General features: G+C 38.3%; 3 protein-coding genes across 7 annotated transcripts; all 3 read left to right on the forward strand.

The window, feature by feature from the left end:
* LOC131323222 (probable long-chain-alcohol O-fatty-acyltransferase 5) lies at positions 1–1,772 on the forward strand. Its single transcript, XM_058354914.1, has one exon. It carries the CDS (start codon positions 598–600, stop codon positions 1,669–1,671), a length of 1,074 nt encoding a protein of 357 aa, XP_058210897.1. The 5' UTR covers positions 1–597; the 3' UTR covers positions 1,672–1,772.
* A 1,758-nt stretch (positions 1,773–3,530) lies between these two features.
* LOC131322139 (DNA topoisomerase 1 alpha) lies at positions 3,531–13,508 on the forward strand. The gene is made up of 16 exons (XM_058353329.1): positions 3,531–3,872; positions 4,704–5,922; positions 6,096–6,290; positions 7,044–7,124; positions 8,219–8,278; positions 8,434–8,528; positions 8,629–8,785; positions 8,888–9,013; positions 9,397–9,477; positions 11,259–11,349; positions 11,423–11,556; positions 12,024–12,092; positions 12,179–12,268; positions 12,596–12,699; positions 12,776–12,944; positions 13,038–13,508. The coding sequence occupies exons 2-16, from the start codon at positions 4,735–4,737 to the stop codon at positions 13,104–13,106; spliced, it is 2,709 nt and encodes a 902-aa protein (XP_058209312.1). The 5' UTR covers positions 3,531–3,872; positions 4,704–4,734; the 3' UTR covers positions 13,107–13,508.
* Positions 13,509–14,783: 1,275 nt separating this feature from the next.
* On the forward strand, positions 14,784–18,599 carry LOC131322609 (V-type proton ATPase subunit e2). Of its 5 annotated transcripts, none has more exons than XM_058353986.1 (5): positions 14,784–14,936; positions 15,131–15,266; positions 15,999–16,046; positions 17,742–17,840; positions 18,303–18,599. In XM_058353986.1, the coding sequence occupies exons 2-5, from the start codon at positions 15,169–15,171 to the stop codon at positions 18,367–18,369; spliced, it is 312 nt and encodes a 103-aa protein (XP_058209969.1). In that variant the 5' UTR covers positions 14,784–14,936; positions 15,131–15,168; the 3' UTR covers positions 18,370–18,599. The 5 variants fall into 5 exon arrangements, with proteins under 5 accessions (XP_058209969.1, XP_058209971.1, XP_058209968.1 ...); XM_058353985.1 differs by having other exon boundaries at positions 14,816–15,030; XM_058353984.1 differs by having other exon boundaries at positions 14,826–15,014.
* The last annotated feature ends 2,119 nt before the right edge of the window (positions 18,600–20,718 follow it).

Consider the following 20,718-nt stretch of genomic DNA (forward strand, 5'->3'; position numbering starts at 1 on the left):
ACACGTGAAAAATATAATGCAAAATTCTGTTTATTTTTATTCGTGAAGTGATCATAAAGAAGCATTATTTAGGCCCAGTTCCGTTAAGAAAAATACTTATTTTTTTAAAATTAAAAATGATGTATTGTAAGAGAATGACTTGTCTCGTAAAACGAAAAGTAAGTATTTAAAAAATAAGAACCTTAGCAGAACAGGACCTTTGTTTTTTCTTTTTCAAATAGGAAAAGCACTAGTATTTCTTTTTAGGTGGCATGGGCTCCTAATAATCTCCAAATTTTTTTGAAAAAATGACCTTTTTAGATTTCAAATGAAAACTAGGAATTACTGGCTCTCTCTCTCTCTTTCCAGATTGTCTAATGGATGAGGATTCCACAAACCAGCCCACCACCATATATTCCTTTTGACCCACATCACATATTGGAATCTCTATAAATTTTCCCAAACAATAGGGCATTCTAATGACAATTACAACAAATTGGCACCAAAAAAGAAGAGAAAAACCGAAATCAAAGAGAAAGAAGACCGAACAGAGCCAACACCGAGCTAAAGCTGAGAGGCGGCTGTTTTAAGGAGGTGAAATCAAGAACTTGATTGAAAATGGAAGGTGAAATCAAGAACTTGGTTGAGGTACTCCTGTCAATCCTATCATCTCTCTGTTTCTGCTACTTCGTCTCTTCAAAGATTCCCAAAGGCAAATACAGATTCCTCTCTCTCCTCCCAATCTTCTCTCTCTTCACCATCCTCCCTCTCCGCTTCACCTACGCCTTCCCCACCTCCGTCACCGCCTTCTTCATCACCTGGCTGGCTAATTTCAAGCTCCTCCTCTTCGCCTTCGATCTCGGTCCACTCTCATCAAACCCACCAAAATCCCTGCCCCTTTTCATCACCCTGGCTTCTCTACCCATCAAAATCACAAACCCAGAAAAATCCCAAAATTGCCCTCCTGATCCACCCTCCAAATTACCCACTAAACTGCCTCTGAATTTGGCCGCTGAAACCGTGATTCTCTCTCTACTAATGGGTGCTTTGTTTGATTATAGAGAGAGAATCCATCCCAAGATTGTACTAGTACTGTATTGTTGTATGGTTTTCTTAATGGTGGATGTACTTATCTCTATCGCCAATATGGCAGCTCGGGCCGCCGTGGGGCTTGAGCTGGAGCCGCCGTCGAACGAGCCGTACCTGGCCACGTCACTCCAGGATTTCTGGGGGAGGAGGTGGAACCTCATGGTGACAAACAACCTGCGATACACCGTGTACAATCCCGTCCGGTCAGCTTTGGAGGGCGCGCTGGGCAGGGAAGTAGCCCAGCTGCCAGCCGTCATGGCGACTTTTATCGTATCCGGTCTAATGCACGAGCTACTGTTCTACTACGTCACGCGTGCGAGTCCCACGTGGGAGATGACTGGGTTTTTCGTGCTTCACGGGGCGTGTGTGGTGGCGGAGCAGGTCGTGAACAGGGCGGCCCCCGGCAGGAGGCGGTTGCATTGGGCGGTGGCGGGGCCGTCGACGGTGGGTTTCGTGGTGGCTACTAGTTTTTGGCTATTTTTTCCGCCTATAACAGAGGGTGGTGCGGATGTGAAACTCATTGAGGAGTTCAAATGGTTTATGGACTTCACAAAGAGAAACCTTGTCTTAATTTGTGAAAATTTTATGAGGTGCTTCCATTAGAATTTGGATGATTCTTACTTGTGATAGAAGAGGGTCAAAAGTTGGGTAGCGCATTGCTATTCACCAAAATCATAAAAATGGTTCCATCGTGGCATTGATTTTTTGGACTTTTCATTGAGTGTTCCGGCTTGCTTGCACTTTCATCTTGATTAACTTCAGACTCCTAAAATTTACAACGGAGTCAACTTCTGGTTATACCCAAGAGCCAAGCCAATTGAGGCCCAGTACGTGTGCCCTCTTGAATTTTATCACCTACGTACTCTTTCTTTCTTTTTATTACACCTATTCAAAAGATTTTGGAAGAATTTCAAATTTTGGGTATTGGGTTTATTGTTTATTGTGTTGTCGTGAGTTTCCAACTAATGAACCCGTTCAAGATTTGACATGTAATCTGTTATTTGCTGATAACTTCTCATGATTAAAAACTCACCAGAATTAATTGTTAGAAAAATTGGCAATTTTAAAATATAACTTCAGAAACAATTGTGTTTGCAACCATTCAGTGTATATAGACCTATGTGCATTGAACTCTAGATAGAATTGTGTTATAAAGTTGTACGCCACTGAGCGTAGCATTGCAACCCATACTAAATTTTGGGTGATTGCAAGGATATTGTGCCATGAACTTTGCTCAAGAGCAATATTGAGAAAATACAACATTTAAAATCACCCAATTAAAAACTTGTTACCAGGAAAGAAGAAACGTGCAGGGGTGTAAAAGCATCAATCACCCAATTAAATGCAAGGGCATTTATAATTTGCCTAACTTAAAAAAAATAATATATATATATATATATATATATATATATATATATATATATATATATATATATATATATATGATACAAATCATTAGGTAGAACTCACCCTCAAAAACTAGCTTACAAGGAGAGGATATCCAGGAGTTTATATGCACATGGCCAAGTCCATACTTAACTAATGTGGGACATTAAGATCGTAACATACCACCACACGCCATATTCGACGTGGCGGCTAGCTTTGATACAATGAAAACCTTTGGGTAGAACCCACCATTGAAAACCGACTTACAAGAAGAGGGTGTCCAAAAGCTTATATGCACATGGCTAAGCCCATACTTAGCCGATGTGAGACATTAGGATCGTAACAAATAGTCTGTGGCGGAACCAAGATTTTCAAAGAAGGATTACTGAAAATTAAAAGTTGATGAATGAATCAAATTGTTCGTGTTCCTGTTTGCATTTGTTTATTACTACAAGCGATCAAAATCTATTTGCTGCACAAATAGACCAAACCTTAAACATTTTTGAAGCTCGAAATCTAACACTCAACTTGTTCGATTCACGATGCATAAAAAACTTCCAGCTAATTGAAATAAGCTCAATCAAAAGCTCGTTTAAGACCGACTTACCTCCATAACAAGCTAAATTCGAACCTAATTTTGAAGCTCCTTAAATTCCCAAATCAAAATTTGAACAATAAGTTTTCGCGCTTGACTCGTTTATCAACCCTAATTAGCTGAATTTTTTTCATTTTATATTGGATATTTTCAAAAATACTTGGCTAAAATTCATAATCTACAAAAACTTAACGCAAAATTAAAAATACGAAAAAGAATTGTATAAAGACAAAATAGAAGAAGAAGACATTTTTCTCCGTACTCCACCGGTACCTTAGATAAATGTATGGCCGGCAAATCTAGGCCTTTAAAAACATGCATTTTTGGTTCAAAATATTGGAAAAAAATGTCCAAATTTGCAGGCCGGACATTTATTTAGGAATGGTGAGAGTATTTATTTATTTTTGAAAATTAGGGCTAAATAAATCGGGACAGGGTCGACTCTAACCTTAACCAAAGTCCATAACCTAACCTAACCACACACACACACAAGTTTTTAGGTACGAAAACAGCGGTGGCGTCTCCCTGGGGTCAGGTCAGGTCCGGTCTAGCTCGGCGTAGCGGTACCTCGAAGGCTCAACGACACAGAAAAGAGAGACAGAGATAGATACAGAAAAACTTCGCCCTATATCTATCATCTCATCTCATCACTTCTCCTCTCTCTGGATTCTGTATTCCTTCAAGACTCCATCTGCTTACCCTAGCTCTCTCCCTCCCCCCCCCCCCCCCCCCCCCCCCCCACCCCCTCTTCTCTCTCTCTCTCTAAACCGTCATCTGGTTCATTCCTTACTCACAGATCCGCCCCTTCCTCTCTCTCGTTCTGGTAATCTCTCTCTGTCCCCCTCTCTCTACATATATGTATTTATGTTGCATGTGTTCCTGCGTGCGTATATCTATAATTGCTTTCCTTTTTTATTGCGTTTATGAAACTTGCAATTGGATTCTAGGGTTTGTAACGCAAGAAAGTGCTCGTCTTTTTTCTTATTTTCTTTTTAAAACCCGGATTAGGGTTTCCGTACATATTTGGGCGTGTTTGGTACCTGAAGATATAGCTGGATAGAAAGAAAAAAATTACGGTGTGTTGATGTACTTCTGAACTGGTTAGCTATTTTTCTGATGCTGGGACTTATCACCAGCTTGAGGGATTAGTTCTTGTGATGCTTCTGGAAATAATGTGATGTTTCTCATTACTTTTCAGCTGTTTCGTTCTGAACTTTAGCTATTAGGTTAGTTAACCTAGATGATTTGATCTCACTTTTAACTATAACATGCCATCTCATTTAGACCTCCCCCCACCCACCAATATTTGATCACTTGACATGTATATCTAGGTCTAGGTGACCAGGGGTTCTAGCTCAGTTGGTCGTTTCTGGGTTCGATCAAAGAACCCTTGTAGTAATCTAACTTAACTAACATACTAACATCCTATCGTTTGGCAAAAAGAAACAAAAAAAGAGAGCCTATCTCTAGGTCGAAACTGCAGTTTCAATTGTGTACATGTAAAATTTCATTACCGTTGGTCATGGTTTGAAAGTTCATTAACTTGCAGAAGCATATGCATGTGAAACTGCTCTCCTAAGTCTCGTTGGTCCTATTAATATTTGTTTTCGTTCCCTTTTGCTAAATTGTAAAATGACGATGATAATGTCTGCAGACATTGGTGCGATATACATGCCAAGGGGAAAATGGCAGTTGAGGCTTGTGTGACACCGAAAATGATGAATGACATTGATGACGATGATGATGAGATGCCCTTAGTTTTCAAGCGCAGTAACACTGCATCAAAGCAAAGTTTGTTGAACTCAGCAACAAAGAAGCCATCGTCTCAAAAGCATGATGGAACATCAGGGAAGCACGTCTCTGAAATGCGTTCTCCTAACGGTCAGAACTCCATTTCCCAGAAGGGTAAGGCAGTTCCATCCACAAAGCCATCCCCAGTGAAATCTCCTTCAGCAAGTCCGAAAGCCCCAACTACTAATGCCAAGGCATCATTGATACGGACGCCAGTTCAAAATTCAAAAACGTCAACTTCAGTTGCTGATCATTCAAAACGGGCATCTCAACATAATCCCACTGCTTCTATTAAGGAGGAAAAGCCTTCTGAACCATGTAGTGATTCGGAGGATTCGGAAGATGATAAACCACTGAGTTTTAGACTCACTACTGGACTACCGAAGGGAAACTCCAACAATGCTGACAGAAAGCCAAACAATTCTAGTGTGGTCTCACCATCATTTCAAAAAGTCAAACATGAAGACTTGGACGATGAAATGCCTTTGTCATCAAGGTTCCAGATGAAGTCGGTTGCCGGACCATCTACAAGCAAGTCCTCTGGTTATGATGATAATAAACCAATCGCACCAAAAATTCAGCAAAATGGCTCTACAGTCAAAGCTAACCAACTTAAAAAATCTTCCCCAGCTCTGAATAAGAGACCTCTTGGTGACGTCAAATCTTCGAGTCAATCTTCTATTAAAAGGCCAAAGCTTTCTGAGGGATTCTCGCCAAATGTCAGTAAGAATGTAAGTATGAAAGTAGAATCGAAGGCTGACGATGAAGATGATGATAATATTCCTATTTCTCAGAGATTGAAGAAGCCAGCTGCTTCAGGTAATAAATCATCTTCCACTAAACAAAAAGTTAGCAAAGTTGTTTCATCTTCATCATTCAAGAAAACAAGCAAGAAGGCCAAGAAAGGTGTGAAGGATTCAAAATACTCTAAGTCGTCAACGGTTTCCCCTGGATCTGGTGAAGGGCAGAAGTGGACTACTTTGGTTCACAATGGTGTTATTTTCCCGCCTCCATACAAGCCTCACGGGGTTAAGATGCTTTACAAGGGGCAGCCCGTTAATTTGACTCCTGAACAAGAGGAGGTTTTCTCTCTCTCTCTCTCTCTCTCTCTCTCTCTCTCTCTCTCTCTCTCTCTCTCATGATGTATAGCTTTAGCTTTTATATTTTTTTTGCACATCACGTTAGGCTTTCACTGTCTTGCATTCATTCTCAAGGTTCTTGTACTCATTCTTCTACTTGTGTATCTATTTTGCAGGTGGCAACAATGTGTGCAGTGATGTTAGATACTGAGTATATGACCAAAGATGACTTCAAAATAAATTTTATGAATGATTGGAAGAAAATTCTTGGGAGAAACCATGTAATTCAGAGATTGGAAGATTGTGATTTTACCCCAATATATGAATGGCATCAGAAGGAAAAGGAGAAGAAGAAGCAAATGAGCACAGAAGTAGGTTAAATCGCATAACAACACTGCATTTGTTATCCGAAACCAGATTCGAACTCAACCTAATTAGTTGTTTTATGAATTTCGCCACGTATAAAACTTTTTACTAGTTTTTGTCTTAACTTTGTCATTTAATATCTGTTACATTCTGGAGTGCACTATGCTTTAGGCTTTAACGAAGAATATGACTGTACTTAGTAGTGAACTTGACGCCTTAATCTCTATAGACTCTACTTCCATTGTATAGTTTGATCCCCTGATATGAAGTATAACAATCATTTCCACAACATAGAAGTAAAACGGTACAAAGATGAGATTAGAGTGGAAAGTTTACTTAATGGAGAAAACAAGATCAGGTAACCTATCATCAGAGATCAATAGGTTCATCCTCCTGTGTTTTCACACTATTTTGGTAATAATTTGCAATCAAGCATTCGTCATCCCGATACACAAGAATATTTATTTGTCATTTATCTTGAAGATCCTGTTTATTGCAATTTCCCATGAATTTGCTATAATATCTGTACTAGTAGTTGTTCTCTGCGACTTGCAAGATAGTGACACCTAGGACAACACCCTGCTCCCTAATACACCATTGCTTTAAGGTGGATTGAGAATTTATGATCACACTGTTTTGCATTATAGTTATTCTTGGTACTTATGTGGTGATATGCTATAGTGTGTCATCCACTTAAATTATTTTGACTGGTATTTGTTAATTTTAAATATGTGAATTTGAGACCGTTGTGTGTGCAGGAGAAGAAGGCCTTGAAAGAAGAGAAACTGAAACTAGAAGAGAAGTACATGTGGGCTGTTGTTGATGGTGTCAAAGAGAAGGTTACCCCTGGCTTTGTTTTGTGTATCATGCTTTGGGATTTGTGTCTCTCTGTGTGTTTTTTTGTGTGAAAATGAGTGTATTTACATGTTAAAATGGAAAAGCAGTAGTATTTTTACTCCACATCAGTGGATTTTAGTTGATGTTGTCACCGACTCACCATTAATGTAGAAGACGTGGTGTAGTAATCGCATATTTTCCTTTATGCCACCCCCTTCCACTACTTTTTGTCTCCACACTTGTTTTTCGTTTCCGAAGTTAGATGTTGCTGTGGAAATGGTTTGAAAGAAATGGAATGAGCAAGTTAGCCATGCCAGTGGAGCTACTTGTTATTTAGTATGTAGTAATTGGACAATAAATCCTTGGTAAAAAATTGCTTTGACCATCGCTTATATTTTTAATCAGAAAGGTTCAGTTCAGATGATTGTTTAGTGTTTACTTAGGTGCTAAACTGTTGTTTGATTTGAACCTCTCAAGATAACCGTCTCGGCTATTTTGCACTTGAAACTGATATAAGCAAGAAAAAAATTGGAATTTTTTTCTGATCAGCAGCAAAAATTGGATTATGCTTAGTGGTGTGCTTTTGTTCTACCATTTCACTTCCCCTTTAGTGGTGGAATCCGTATTTCGTGTAATTAGTGATTATGCGTTTATTTCTTTCTCCTATTCCTCATACCAGTATGTGTATTCCTATTTTTTTATGACAAGAAGTCCCTCATTTTTTCCCTTTAAGCCTTATTTTAAGCCACGAGGCCATGTTTGGATGGCTGGAAGCCTGGAATTAAGATATGTAAGGAACTTCCTGCCGAGACTTGTTCCTTCTGTCAAGGCGGGAGTCCACACGAATGGGAATCCTAGAGCATTAAAGTACATGGAAACATATGGGCGAATAGTAGTTAAATCTTCCTTTTTCCCAAAGACAACTGATGAGAAATCAGAACACTTTGGAAAAGTGACACAATTTTCTTATTCCCAGCAGTGGGTTTCCCATTCTATCCTCATGGCATATCAAGTTGTGACATGTTGCAGTTGCTTTTCATGAAGTTTTCATTACTCTATGCGTATGAGTAGAATCTGATTATTTCTCAAACTGCAGGTTGGAAACTTTAGAGTTGAGCCACCTGGGCTGTTCCGAGGCCGCGGAGATCATCCAAAGGTTCTAGTTTTTTTTTCCCCGTTTCCTGCCAAGGATGAATTATTTGTGATTGACCAAGCTGGAATGCTTTATGTTGCAGCTGTACCTGGAAGAATTTCCATGTTATCAAATTTTCATTGAGAACTTGCTGTTGACCTTTTGATTTTGTCATTTAGATGGGAAAGCTGAAAAAACGCATTCGGCCTCGTGACATTACTATAAATATTGGAAAGAACGCCCCAATTCCAGAATGTCCTATTCCTGGTGAAAGGTGGTTGTTCCTGCCACAATCTAATTGGAAAAAAAAGTCTTATCTGTTTAAGATGTGCTCTTTGTAACAAATTAACTTCATGGGTATTTAATCTTTGCAGCTGGAAAGAAGTACGGCATGACAATACAGTTACATGGCTAGCTTATTGGCATGATCCAATCAATCTCAAAGAATTCAAATACGTGTTCTTGGCACCTAGCAGTTCCTTGAAAGGTCTGAGTGACAAGGAGAAATATGAGAAAGCGAGGCTGTTGAAGGTACTTTATACAAATTTTCACCAATGACCATCTGATGAATGCCGTTATCTTTTGTGGTAGGGAACTTCCTGTCCTTGGCTGTAACTCGTTATTTTATTGTAGGATTACATAGAAGGCATCAGAACAGCTTATAAGAAAGATTTTACAAGTAAGGACATCACAAAGCGGCAAATAGCGGTTGCTACCTATCTTATTGATCGTCTAGCTCTCAGGGCAGGTAATGAGAAGGTATGATGTGCGTAAATGTCTTCTTTCCTGTTTATGGTTTTATTTTTCTCTTTTCCATGTAGGACCCTTTTTCTTCTCTCTCTTGGTGAAACGATAGAGTTGAGAATCCTAGAGCAGGTAGCTTTGGACAGATCTCTTGAGTTTAGTTGGAAAGCCTTTTGCTGTGGAGGAAATACAGTGATGCACATTTTGTTGCAGATGCTAACTGTGTTATACACACACACACACACGCATGCATGGCTCTAGGATTCTCAACTGCATGCATGCATGTGCATGTGTAATAGGTTATCCCCAATCTTGCATGGCAAGTGATAGATACAAAACTAGAAAAAAGAAACTATTGGTTGAGACATTATCCCAGTAACTCTTTTGGCCTCTTGCAGGATGATGATGAAGCCGATACCGTTGGTTGCTGCACATTGAAAGTAGAAAATGTAGAACCAGTACCTCCCAGTCATTTGAAGGTATAATGAGTAGTTATTTAGCATGGACAATTCGTCGGAGGCCACATATTGGTGACTAGCCCTTTTCGGACACGTTTCCAGACGTGTCCGACACTAAAACCGAAGTGTCCTATTTTTCTTAACTTTTTTGGTTTCAACACTTCGAGGACACTTTGGAACATTTTCCGGAGACACTCTTGGACACTCGCAAAGTCGCAATACACGTCGGGAGTGTTAAGCAAAATAGTAGACTCTTGTTACAACTGAAAAAAATCTTTCTTTTTGGTGTGACATAATGGTTTATTAATTTCATAGACGAAACGCTTTTTGTTGGAATACTTTTGTGAATGATGTGATCATAAGTAAAATTTAAGAAACCTACCCTAACCCTAAACCATTGAGAGAACTAAACACATTGAAGTTGACTATCATCTTGTGCGGGTGGTGTGATTGCTGCTCCTTTAATGACTACAGGCGCGCAATTGGTAGATGTGTTTTCTAAGTCATTGTTCAAACCACGGTTAGAGTTGTTATGCAACAAGTTTGGACTTTGTGATCTATTCTCCATCTTGAGGGGGGTGTTAGAATATTATTAGTCCCACATTGGTTAATGTAGTCTTATGTTATGATATCCCATTATATAAATAAGAGTAGATTGTGTTGAGTTAATTAACACCCTATACACTTTGATCACTTTCCAAACAACAGCTTCAAACCTTAGCAAAGGGTGGGACTTTGCTGTGGAGGAAGTTGATAGGTTGCCATTATTCTGTTGTGACTTAGGTTTTATGTAACAACCCGGATCCTCAAGCACTATGATATTAAAAAGACCACAATCTGTCTTTTATTCCAAAAACTATATAATTTACAACTATCTCTAAAGTAAATAAACAACAACCCACTCTCGCAACGACTCAGACAAGCTCGCACCACCGGCACCTGACCCGCTAACCAACTTGCAAGCTGGAGTCCAAAAGAATCCCAGGAGTGTGTGAGACATAATAACGTGTACAATATCAATACTAAAATAACTGCACAATATCAACCACCACGTATTAACACCAACCTCAATTATAACACCTTCCACATAAAAGAAACCACATATCCGGTCCTCCTCAGTATATGACGGGTGACGTACCACCTCACTAGCCTCACCACAGCCCATTGGCCAACTTGTCTTTTGGCATAGCTTATTAGCCTTGTCACCTCGTCTCATACCAAACAGGTCCACGACATATAGTCACCGCACATAATTCAACCAATAAGAACCCAACATTAATATTGTACAAGAAATATGTATCTCACACTCACCCTCACTCGGATCCCATAACAACGTTAGATTCCTTCGCCGATCATTTCTTCTCTCGGTTTTCCTCTCAAAATACCTTACAGCTCACTAACTCTTAAAGAAGAATACTTACTCAATCCTGTAGATGTGATATTGAGCAGGCCAAAGCCACGTGAAAACCCATGCATGTATAAGCTTACAAAATTGCTACAGCTAGGATGCTAAATTCTTTCCATGGTTACACGTTTCTCTTAACTAAAGTCCAAAAGCTTACTAGTGACAAACTAGTCCATTTAATTCATCATTAACCCTCAATTTCTTTTTCTTTTTCTTTTTCTTTTTGTTGAAATACAATATTTATACAATATGGGATATTACATTTTAAGTGGATGAAAACCGACTTCAGGCTGTGAAACTAAAATAAGTTCCTGGAATAATTTGAAGCTATTAGAAACATTTGGCAATGTTCATTAATTGCAATTGATACTAACTCCATTTCTTTTCCAATTTCCAGTTTGACTTCCTTGGAAAAGATTCAATTAGATACCAAAATTTGGTCGAGGTTGAAACTCCTGTGTTCAAGGCGATTCAGCAGTTCCGAACTGGTAAGTGGATGGCATATTTGTGGGTTCATTTCTTGATTAGGACATGTGATTATGTTCTTCATATTGTTTACAGGAAAAGATGGTACTGATGATCTTTTTGACAAGCTGGATACCAGTAAACTGAATGCTCATTTGAAGGAGCTCATGCCTGGCCTCACTGCAAAAGTCTTCCGTACATATAATGCATCTATCACTTTGGATAAGCAGGTAAGAGGCAAAACAGGGATATTTACCCAATCTTTATCCTAATTTTTTGCCTCCGCTACTAGGATATTTACTATCTATACATCTCTTCAATTTCCTTGTTTCTCTCCTTTTAATTAGGGAACAAGCATGTGGTGGCTCTTTCATGTGCTAGTTGTGAAGTTTGCAGTTTTGGTAAATATATTTCATGGATGGAGGCTATTTATGAGGGGGAGGTTTTGTTAGTCTGAAGTCTGAACCATGTAATCCATGAAAAATATAACATTGTCAGTTGCAGGGGCATCATACATTTTGTTAATAATTTTAAAAAAAAATGGTTTTACTTGATTTGAGGTGTAAAAAGTGTTTTTTTAATTGAGGATTTATTTGCTTTCTTCTGAATTCTTTGTCAGCTGCTGTTTTTATGGTATATTCACATCAGTTGTCTGCTAAGATATCTTGTTTTCTAAATCTGTTGTGGCTGTTGACAGTTGAGTGATGGAACTAGGGGTGGAGATGTTACTGAGAAAGTTGTGGTTTATCAGCATGCAAACAAGGAGGTAAATATTTCATAGTGATAGCAACATTAAGTTGAGGTACTTATAGTGTGCTTTTGTGGCAAATTGAATTCTGTTGTCTTTTGTAGGTTGCGATTATTTGTAATCATCAACGTACTGTCTCAAAGTCCCATTCTGCACAAATGACGAAGTTGAATGAAAAGATTGAAGAATTAAAGGTAGTGGGCAATGTTGTACCTTTTGATGGAAAAGCTTAACAGTGCATATGTTAGAATGATACTTTACTTTGTGCTTTTCTGGTAAGACATTTTTTACCATTTAAAAGAGTTTGAGCTACCATTTCGTTGAAATATTGAAGATTTACACGGTCACCACGCGTACATGTGTCTATAGCTAAATGTCTCCTCCCCTTCTATTTCTACGTGCGTTTGCTTCATTGCCTGGGAGGGATTTATTGTGCCGGTGAACTTTCTTATTAAATTTAGAGGACGTGTTGCATTTCCATGTTTGTTGCCTAACCTTGTTTTGTTATATATTTTCCGTAGGGCCTCCTAGATGGGCTTAAAAAGGATTTGGCGCTAGCAAAGAAAGGGAAGCCCCCGCTGAAGGGTGCTGATGGGAAGCCAAAGAAGAACCTGAACCCTGAAGCGTAATGCACCCGATACAATAATTACAATGTGAGGAAATCTTGCTTCACTAGAGCTAATGATAAATCAACTGTGCAGGTGGGAAAGGAAGATTGCTCAAACCACTGCAAGGATAGAGAAAATGGAGAGGGATAAGGAGACCAAAGAAGATTTGAAAACAGTTGCATTGGGTACGTCAAAGATCAACTACCTTGATCCTAGGATCTCAGTCGCTTGGTGCAAGCGGCATGAAGTTCCAATCGAGAAGGTGAACATTTTAGTGAATATTTTTTGGCTTTTTTGAAATTTTCTGTTCTTGAGTTTAGTCATGTTTTGCATATTAACCTGTATAGTTATGCAGATTTTCAACAAGTCTCTTCTGGCAAAGTTTGCTTGGGCAATGGATGTTGATCCCAGCTTCAGATTCTGAGGTCTTAGGAGAGTCGTGCCCCCCTTCCTTCCCCATATCCTTCTCACTTGAAAATATTCAGAGATTTTCACTTTACCGTTTACAGGAAGTCCATGTTGAATTCAGCATCTTCATCGCATTATGGGGTGAGTTATCCCCTTTTCTTTTTTTTTTCCTTTTTCCTTTTCTGTTCTTTTTTCGGTCTATCAGCGGTGCTAAGCGGCAGCAGCGACAAGAATTGTATGCCGAGACTTTTAGTTGTTCCAAACTTGTATTACTGACATTTTTAATGTTATGAAGACAGTTCTTGAATTTTGAAGACAGGAGATTTATTCTTCTTATTCTTTTTCTCTTTGTGAATATCTTAAAAGGAGATGTTGAGAGTTTTATATACTTTATTTATTGAGCTTATTATTAGGATTATTACTTGGTTTCTGCTGAAATTTTATGTTTTGGGATTGTACTCTAGACTTATTTTATTTGATTTTGTTTGCTTCATACGGAAGAGTTGTACCTGTTGAAGAGTATTGTGCCGTTAATTATTGTGGCTCCTTATTACATCATGATTCGAATCTCTTGTCCTACATGATGCGTTTCGATTTTGATCTGGGGGCGATTTTGATCTGGGGGCATAGTTCGATACATCATGATTTGAATCTCATCTTATCTAATGCCTTCCGATTTTGATTTGGGGGCATGGTTTGATGATGCGTCTTTCCTTTTGTTATCTGATCAAGATATTTCTCTTTGCACGTGTATTCTCTTGCTGTCTAGAACATACTACATACTACACATACTGTAAAGCAGATCAAAGCCAAGTTCGGCAATAGTGAGTTGAACATATATACACATTGTTTCATGGGAAAATGACGGCCAATGACGTGTTTAATAATTAATATCCTCTAAAGACATTTTCAGCATTAACAAATGTTTTCAGTATGTACTTAGCGGATATTAATTATCAAAATATGTTCTGAGCCGTCATTTTCCCTTGTTTTTTTCATTGTGATCTTATGTTTTGGATCGATTGTTTACCCATCCACGTTTGAAAAGTAGAACCAGAAATGATATGAGGACTGATGGAGGGACCGGTAATTAATCAATTCGAATTTTGTGGGAATGATGAAAATGATAGGACTTATAAAATGAACGTTTTAGACCGTCAAATCACGGAAAGATAATAGACCCCAAGGACAGCTTGCAATGGATTTGCCGAGCTGGCTGACCCGAGTAGTAGTAGCGGAGCCATAATTTTTGGTCTGGGCCGACTTGATAGATAGGAGTATATTTTTATTTAATGTGTTATTTTATTACTATAGCGTAGAATCTTTTCTTTTCAATATAATGTATTTGTACATTGAAATTATTCTAACTTAATATAATTATTCTAGCTCAATGCACTCAAGGTGTTCGAATCATTTTTTTTTTCTTTAGGCTATAACCAAAGTCACATGCTTTTTTTTTTTTTTATTGTATACAAGAAATTGCAAAACGAGAATATAAAATAACATCTTTTTATTAAATGAAAACAAAAATCATTGGGATTTTAAGCATTTATTTCACTAATAATAACAATCAAAATTGGATGTCATATTAATAATTTTTTAAAAATCGGGGTTAGCCCGGATCCGCCCGACCCTAACATATCCTTCGCCTTTTTAATTTGAATGAGTTCAAATCAAATCGAACACGAGCTGATCTCAAATAATTTAAAATTTTTTATACACCATAATCCTATTAATGTGGATAGTAACTTGTTCGAAATTGATTTCGATCACAAACTCAAATAACTGGGTTGGTGTATAAGCCCGCATCTACAATCGTTCTAGCCACATAGGCTCGGTTATTAAGGTTGGTCTAATTTACGAAATCGAAGTCGAATCCCCACACGCTTTTCGCCTCACCGCCGACCAATCGCCGGCGATCAAGGTTCCTATATATATAGGCGATTAGGGTTTCATATATAGTCGTTGATTTCGTAGATCGGATCATAATTTACCTTTCTTCAGTTAAGATCCAATTTGAACTTGGTATTTCCTTTGCAGAAATTTTCATTGCTTCCATTGGCGATATCAAATTAACGATGGGGTTTATGGTGACAAGCCTAATTTTTTCCGTTGTTGGAATCATTGCTTCTCTGTGTACCAGAATCTGCTTCAACAGAGGGCCTTCTACAAATCTGTACGTTTTGCTTTTCAATGTCCGTTTTTTTTTTTTTGTGGGTGTTTTGGATTTGCTTGTTTCAATTCATCCGTAGCAAACCAAAGGGTAGTTTTAGTTGCCTAGATGGATTACAGGTAAAACCAAACCAAACCAAGCCCTATGTCCCAATCAATTGGGGTTGGGGTCGGCCACATGAATCGTATCTTATGTATCTATTGCGCTGGGCTACCTGTTCACTTAGATTTAGTAAGCCCAAATTCTTCCGTATCACGGCATCCAAAGTCAGTTGGATTAAAGGTAAGCACTTTATTTTCTGTGGATGTTCATTGGTCAATCTAAATTTCCTCCTAGTGTTCTGATCAGATTGGATCTGTCCAAATGGAGAAGGCTGTAATTTGGTTTTGGGTGACTGTGTTTTCACCTAGTGCATTTAGAATCACCTAGCAGAAACCTATTTTTCGGTCTGGCGTCCAATCTTTTTGTATGTTAGAATCAAGGTATTGAATATGCTAGTAACTGTTTGTCATACTTTTTAATGCATGCATTGTGATGTTGTATTGTCTGTATGTAATTTGAGCTGGCAAAGGTTTAGGTTTTCTTGCAATTTGTGTGAAGATGAGTAGAACTGGGAATGGGCTTCATAATGTCTATTGTGTATGGCTACTTAGAAGTTAGAACCATTTGATGCAGGTTTCACCGTTTCAGCACAACGTTGTATTTGAGGAATTTCTCTTTTTCCTTATTTTGCAGGCTCCACCTGACGTTGGTCGTTACTGCAACAGTTTGTTGTTGGATGATGTAAGTTTGATTTTAAGCTGAATGGTATTCTTTTGAAAGAAATTCCAGGAGTATCACCTTTCTTTCATTTTATGACAATGGAACATGCTTTATTTCTGCATATATGCTCTGTCCGGTAAGGTTCTGCAAGAAATGTCTTTCAAGGAAACTATTGGGTACACCAAAGTTTCATGGTCACAGACACTTTTGGGGAGTGATATATAGATAAGCATTTCATCAAATGGTAGATGGAGATACCAAGTAATAGAGACTAGACCAAAGTGCGTGGGTGTGTAAACAGAGGGGCCAGGTAAGGATTGATAGTTATTGCAGCCCCAGGATCATGAGATATGCATTACGATGGTATGTTGACATCTGTAAAAAAATAGTGGCCAAATTCCCACATTCAAAGAACGGAAATAATGAAGACTACAACTACCACATTATTCACACAGTCACAGATTAAAGTAAACCACTTTGTACAATCACTATTAACTGTTTATTGGCAAGTCATGTAGTTCACCACTTTCGTTCACCCATGAAACAAAAGTTCTGGCTCAGATGGTACCAAACAAAGAGGATTGAAGCAACTGGTTAAGGACTAAGTCGTTTAAGGGGAAAAGCTATCCAAGGAAGGTAAGAGAGGGAAACGGTCCCACGGTAGTGCCATAGACAACAAATCTTCAAGAATAGGAGTATAAAAAAAGCTATCCTTGTCAATTATAACACTACCTGTTAACTCAAAGAATCAACATCCAACAACGAATACTAAACGGAACAGTGCAGGGAAAGGAAGTGAAAGGGAAGTTAGAGTACAGTGAACTGAAACCAATGACAGAGAAGGGGAGGTAACAGTGGCAAGAAAGAGACATATTTTAATAGTGGTAGGGAAGAAAAGTTGAGAGCCAAAGAGGAGAGTTAAATTTGTGTAGACAAAGGCAGGTATAGAGGAGAAGGAAGAAGAGGGAAGATAGAAGAGAACAATGAGACAGGAGAAGAGGAGGCAACAGACACAAAAAACTGTTCTTCAATAGCCAACCTCTATAAAATGCTTATTAGGTTTAAAAGCCTCATACTAAACTTAGGCCCTTCTATTTTACAAACCTAGTGTACCTTGTGTGAAGTCATGTTAGTAGTTGTGGTGTGACTAACTGTTGAAAATTGAGTGGATGTAGAGAGCGTACACATGTACAAGTCATACTCTAGAAAATGAAACAATCAGAACCAATCCCATAGCTAATAGTGTGTATTAAAGAAAAATAACTCTTAATCTATCAGAAAGGTCCCCTGATGTCCAGAATAATGGATGAGAGATTGGTGCTGAGATTCTTCTCAATTCGCGGGGGAATAGTTTGGAAACACCTGTTCTTGGGTTCCATCTCCATTCATGTGATTTGTATGACAAAGCTAAATTGTAATGATAATTCCACTGGAATGCTCAGCGTCACCATTTCTAGGAATGGCCATTGCACTTCATGATGTAGGGAATGATCATTAAACATTCTCTCATAATAACACATACAGGCTCACACGCATAGAAGGAGAGAGATTCTCCATCCCCTTCCTGTGTGATGTGTTCCCTTGCCATCTACTTAACTTCTCAAGCAACATTTATCACTTTGGCGAACTTAATGTTGTCATCACTCTGGCAATCAATCTTTCTGTCTAGCTTCACTTCAGCAACCCATCATCTTCTTGTCCTTTTCTTTGCTTCAGATCAACTTACAGGCTGCAGGAAAAATGTCCGTTTCTATGTCGTTCTCCATGTTTGTGCACCAAAGCTTCTTTCGTTGTTCCAACTTTGTCTCTGCTTTGGTCAGTTGTCCCTTGTTCTTCCCTTGCACGAGCTCTCATCCTCTATTTTCACGTCTTCCTTTCACTTCCTAGTACAACAGCCAATATTCTCTCTAAGCCAACTTTGCTTCTTCCTAACTATTAATTGAACTCGCTATGGTTGAAGCTCAATGTTTCAACTAATTGGCAAGTAGTCTTTGTTGAATGTTAATATTGAACCGCGCAATTATATCCGTTTGCCTATGTGGGTTGGATTCCTATTTCCTAAGTGTGTTTGGTAAGGTGGAATTCCAATTTGATTGAACTGCGTGGATTTGACTATTCAATTTTTTTCTCTCTTACAAAAGTAAGTTCTCTAAGTAGATTCTACATGTCTGGTTTCCCTTTCTAGTTGATGCAGGTTTGAGTCATGAACAGGTTATTGTACTGCAATGATTTCTCATTCAACTTTATTTCATTACATATTTTCTTTGCTTGGTGTAGGTGGGCAATTGTGTATCTTGCTCAGATGAAACCGCTCATTGTCCCGATTTTGAGCGAAGGGGAGTGAGGTTCTCTGTGGGAAAAGCTTTTGCAATCCTCTTGCATTGTGGTGGGTTTTGTGGGAATGAAGAGTTTAGTCAAGAGGAAAAAAGTACCGAAGTCTTCTCATCTAAATATTTGTATGTAGCTCTTATTAAGTGCAAAATACTTCAGATTGATTGAGCATATTGTGGTTGACTCTAACTGCTGTAAAGACCGTTATTCATGTCTTAATTCAATGTCGGAGATCCAAAATAATGACGCTTGTCAATTTGGTGAAGTAATTGATGAAGAAATGCAGTTTGCATTGCGTCATTGCGTTATCATGTTTGTTGCAATGTTTGCAGCAGCCGACTGTACTACTAGCATATGATGGTGATTACTGTCGGTTCAATCTGATTCAGTTTTCTTTTTTCTTCTGATGAATGGTCTATATACTTGAGCTAAGATCTTACAGTGTTGTCGCTGAAAGAGCCACAATGACGATTGGACGCCCTAAATGGACTTGAGAGAAGCCGATCCCAAACTAACGGATCTAGTGGGATGTTCTGATTCCCTCTATATAATTCGGAAATGATGCTGCTTTTCTAACTCTAATAATAATATCATCTTCTTTCTTGATAACCCGTCCCCTGCTACGAAAAAAATTGCAGCGTGTATGAAAACGGGGTAAAATCCTCTCCTTAGAGCATAACCAAACCAAACCGAGCTCTATGTCTCAATCACTTGGGGTCTCCTTAGAGCATCCGCAATGGAATTATCAAAAGTTGGCACATCACCTTTTGGTTATCCATTTAAGAAGTTGCTAGATGTCCATAATCAAAATTGAATAATCAAAACTTGCTACATCACATTTTCAACCTATAAAAATCTAAAAATTGTCACCACATAAAATATTTTTTTAAAAACAGTTTTCAAATTAATAAAAACAGGTTATTAGAAATAGAAAATAATTTTTTGAGAACTTTAATTTTGAAAAAAAACACTTTTCGAAAAAAAGAAGAAGACAATTTTAAAAATATTTAATAAAAAACAGTTTACTGTTTTTGCAAAAAAACAAAAACTTCTTTTAAAAATATGAGAGAGAGCGGGGGGGTCGTGGGGGTGTTTGGTTATTGATAAAAAAGGTTTCTAGTTTTGATTATCCAAGAGCCAAAATTTGATGAATAGTTAAGTTTTGGTTATACCACTATGAGCATTTTTTTGACAAAAGCAACTCTATGATTTTGATTATTCCATTGTGGATGCTCTTAGTCTTTACAATGCAGATTGTGGTAGTGGCAATACGTCATCATTTTCCAAATAGATGTTGGCGGGGTCTGCTCTCATCTGTTCATGTGTCTCTGTGCCGGATGGTTTTCCAACCGTTGGAATATGTGATTTTTTTGATGTTTTAAATTCAATGGCCGAAAAACCCCTCGGTACATGGGCACAGAGATTTTCGGCACAAAGGATCCTGCCTCCTCTAAATGATGCCACTTATGTCAAATATGACCCCATATCTTAAAAAATGTACAATTTGAATTTATCTTATTCTATTTTGCAGAAAACATATAGAAATGAACAGATTCATACATACGTGTCTAGAAACCATCCTCTGTGTGTGGATTCGATATTTACCGTGTGGAACTTATGTGCATCACACATTCCAGACATCTATATCAACGTTGTTATTTTCCTTTGACATTTGAGATAACAACATTTTAGCAGGCCAAATCTTCATTGTAATTAAGAGGTTAAATCTTCAGTACCCAAAAACTCTTCATACCTCTTTTACCAGGCATTTTCAAGTGCAGAATTACACAAAAGTATCTTTTACGGGAACAGAGACACTAACACTTGCTCGTGATCTGGTGGTTATAAAGTTGCTAGAGCATTACCACCAAAGTTTCTCTAAGGTTGTCTGTAATTTCTATTCCAGAAATACCCATCAACACAGTTGGGAAACACACGTGAGTGAGAGCATTGCATTCTAGCCCCAAGGATTCGGGAGACCGGAATGGATGACTTATCTTTGATCGGAAAGGAAATTAGTTGAAGTGCACATAAACTGATCCAAATAGGACCGGGACCAAACAAATAGAGCATTGCATTCTAGGGCGAGGACTGCGCAGCTTTACTACTCGAAAAAACTAGGCCCCAAAATTTGTGTAGTGTGGTCCGTGGAGAGTTGAGTTTTGTTCACCTTCTACTTAAGAGGGTGAACATTACATTCCTTTCTATTGGTTGAAATAGTATGGATCCCATCACAAAGTGATGTCATGCTTACCAAAAAATGTATTGCATGACATCACAAATGAGATCCACACCATTTTAACCAATAAAAAAGATGATAATGTCCACCTTCTTTTAAGAAGAATGAACAAAATTGCACTTG

This window comes from Rhododendron vialii, chromosome 4a (assembly GCF_030253575.1).
Source record: "Rhododendron vialii isolate Sample 1 chromosome 4a, ASM3025357v1".
NCBI lineage: Eukaryota > Viridiplantae > Streptophyta > Magnoliopsida > Ericales > Ericaceae > Rhododendron > Rhododendron vialii.

Bases quoted from the DNA above. Each gene is read 5' to 3' on its own strand.
- LOC131323222 (XM_058354914.1), top strand. From the start codon at position 598: ATGGAAGGTGAAATCAAGAACTTGGTTGAGGTACTCCTGTCAATCCTA.
- LOC131322139 (XM_058353329.1), top strand. From the start codon at position 4,735: ATGGCAGTTGAGGCTTGTGTGACACCGAAAATGATGAATGACATTGAT. The intron at 8,279-8,433 runs GTTCTAGTTTTT...TTTGTCATTTAG, and splicing joins GCCGCGGAGATCATCCAAAG to ATGGGAAAGCTGAAAAAACG. The intron at 9,478-11,258 runs GTATAATGAGTA...TCCAATTTCCAG, and splicing joins TACCTCCCAGTCATTTGAAG to TTTGACTTCCTTGGAAAAGA.
- LOC131322609 (XM_058353986.1), top strand. From the start codon at position 15,169: ATGGGGTTTATGGTGACAAGCCTAATTTTTTCCGTTGTTGGAATCATT. The intron at 15,267-15,998 runs GTACGTTTTGCT...CTTATTTTGCAG, and splicing joins AGAGGGCCTTCTACAAATCT to GCTCCACCTGACGTTGGTCG. The intron at 16,047-17,741 runs GTAAGTTTGATT...TCTTTGCTTCAG, and splicing joins ACAGTTTGTTGTTGGATGAT to ATCAACTTACAGGCTGCAGG.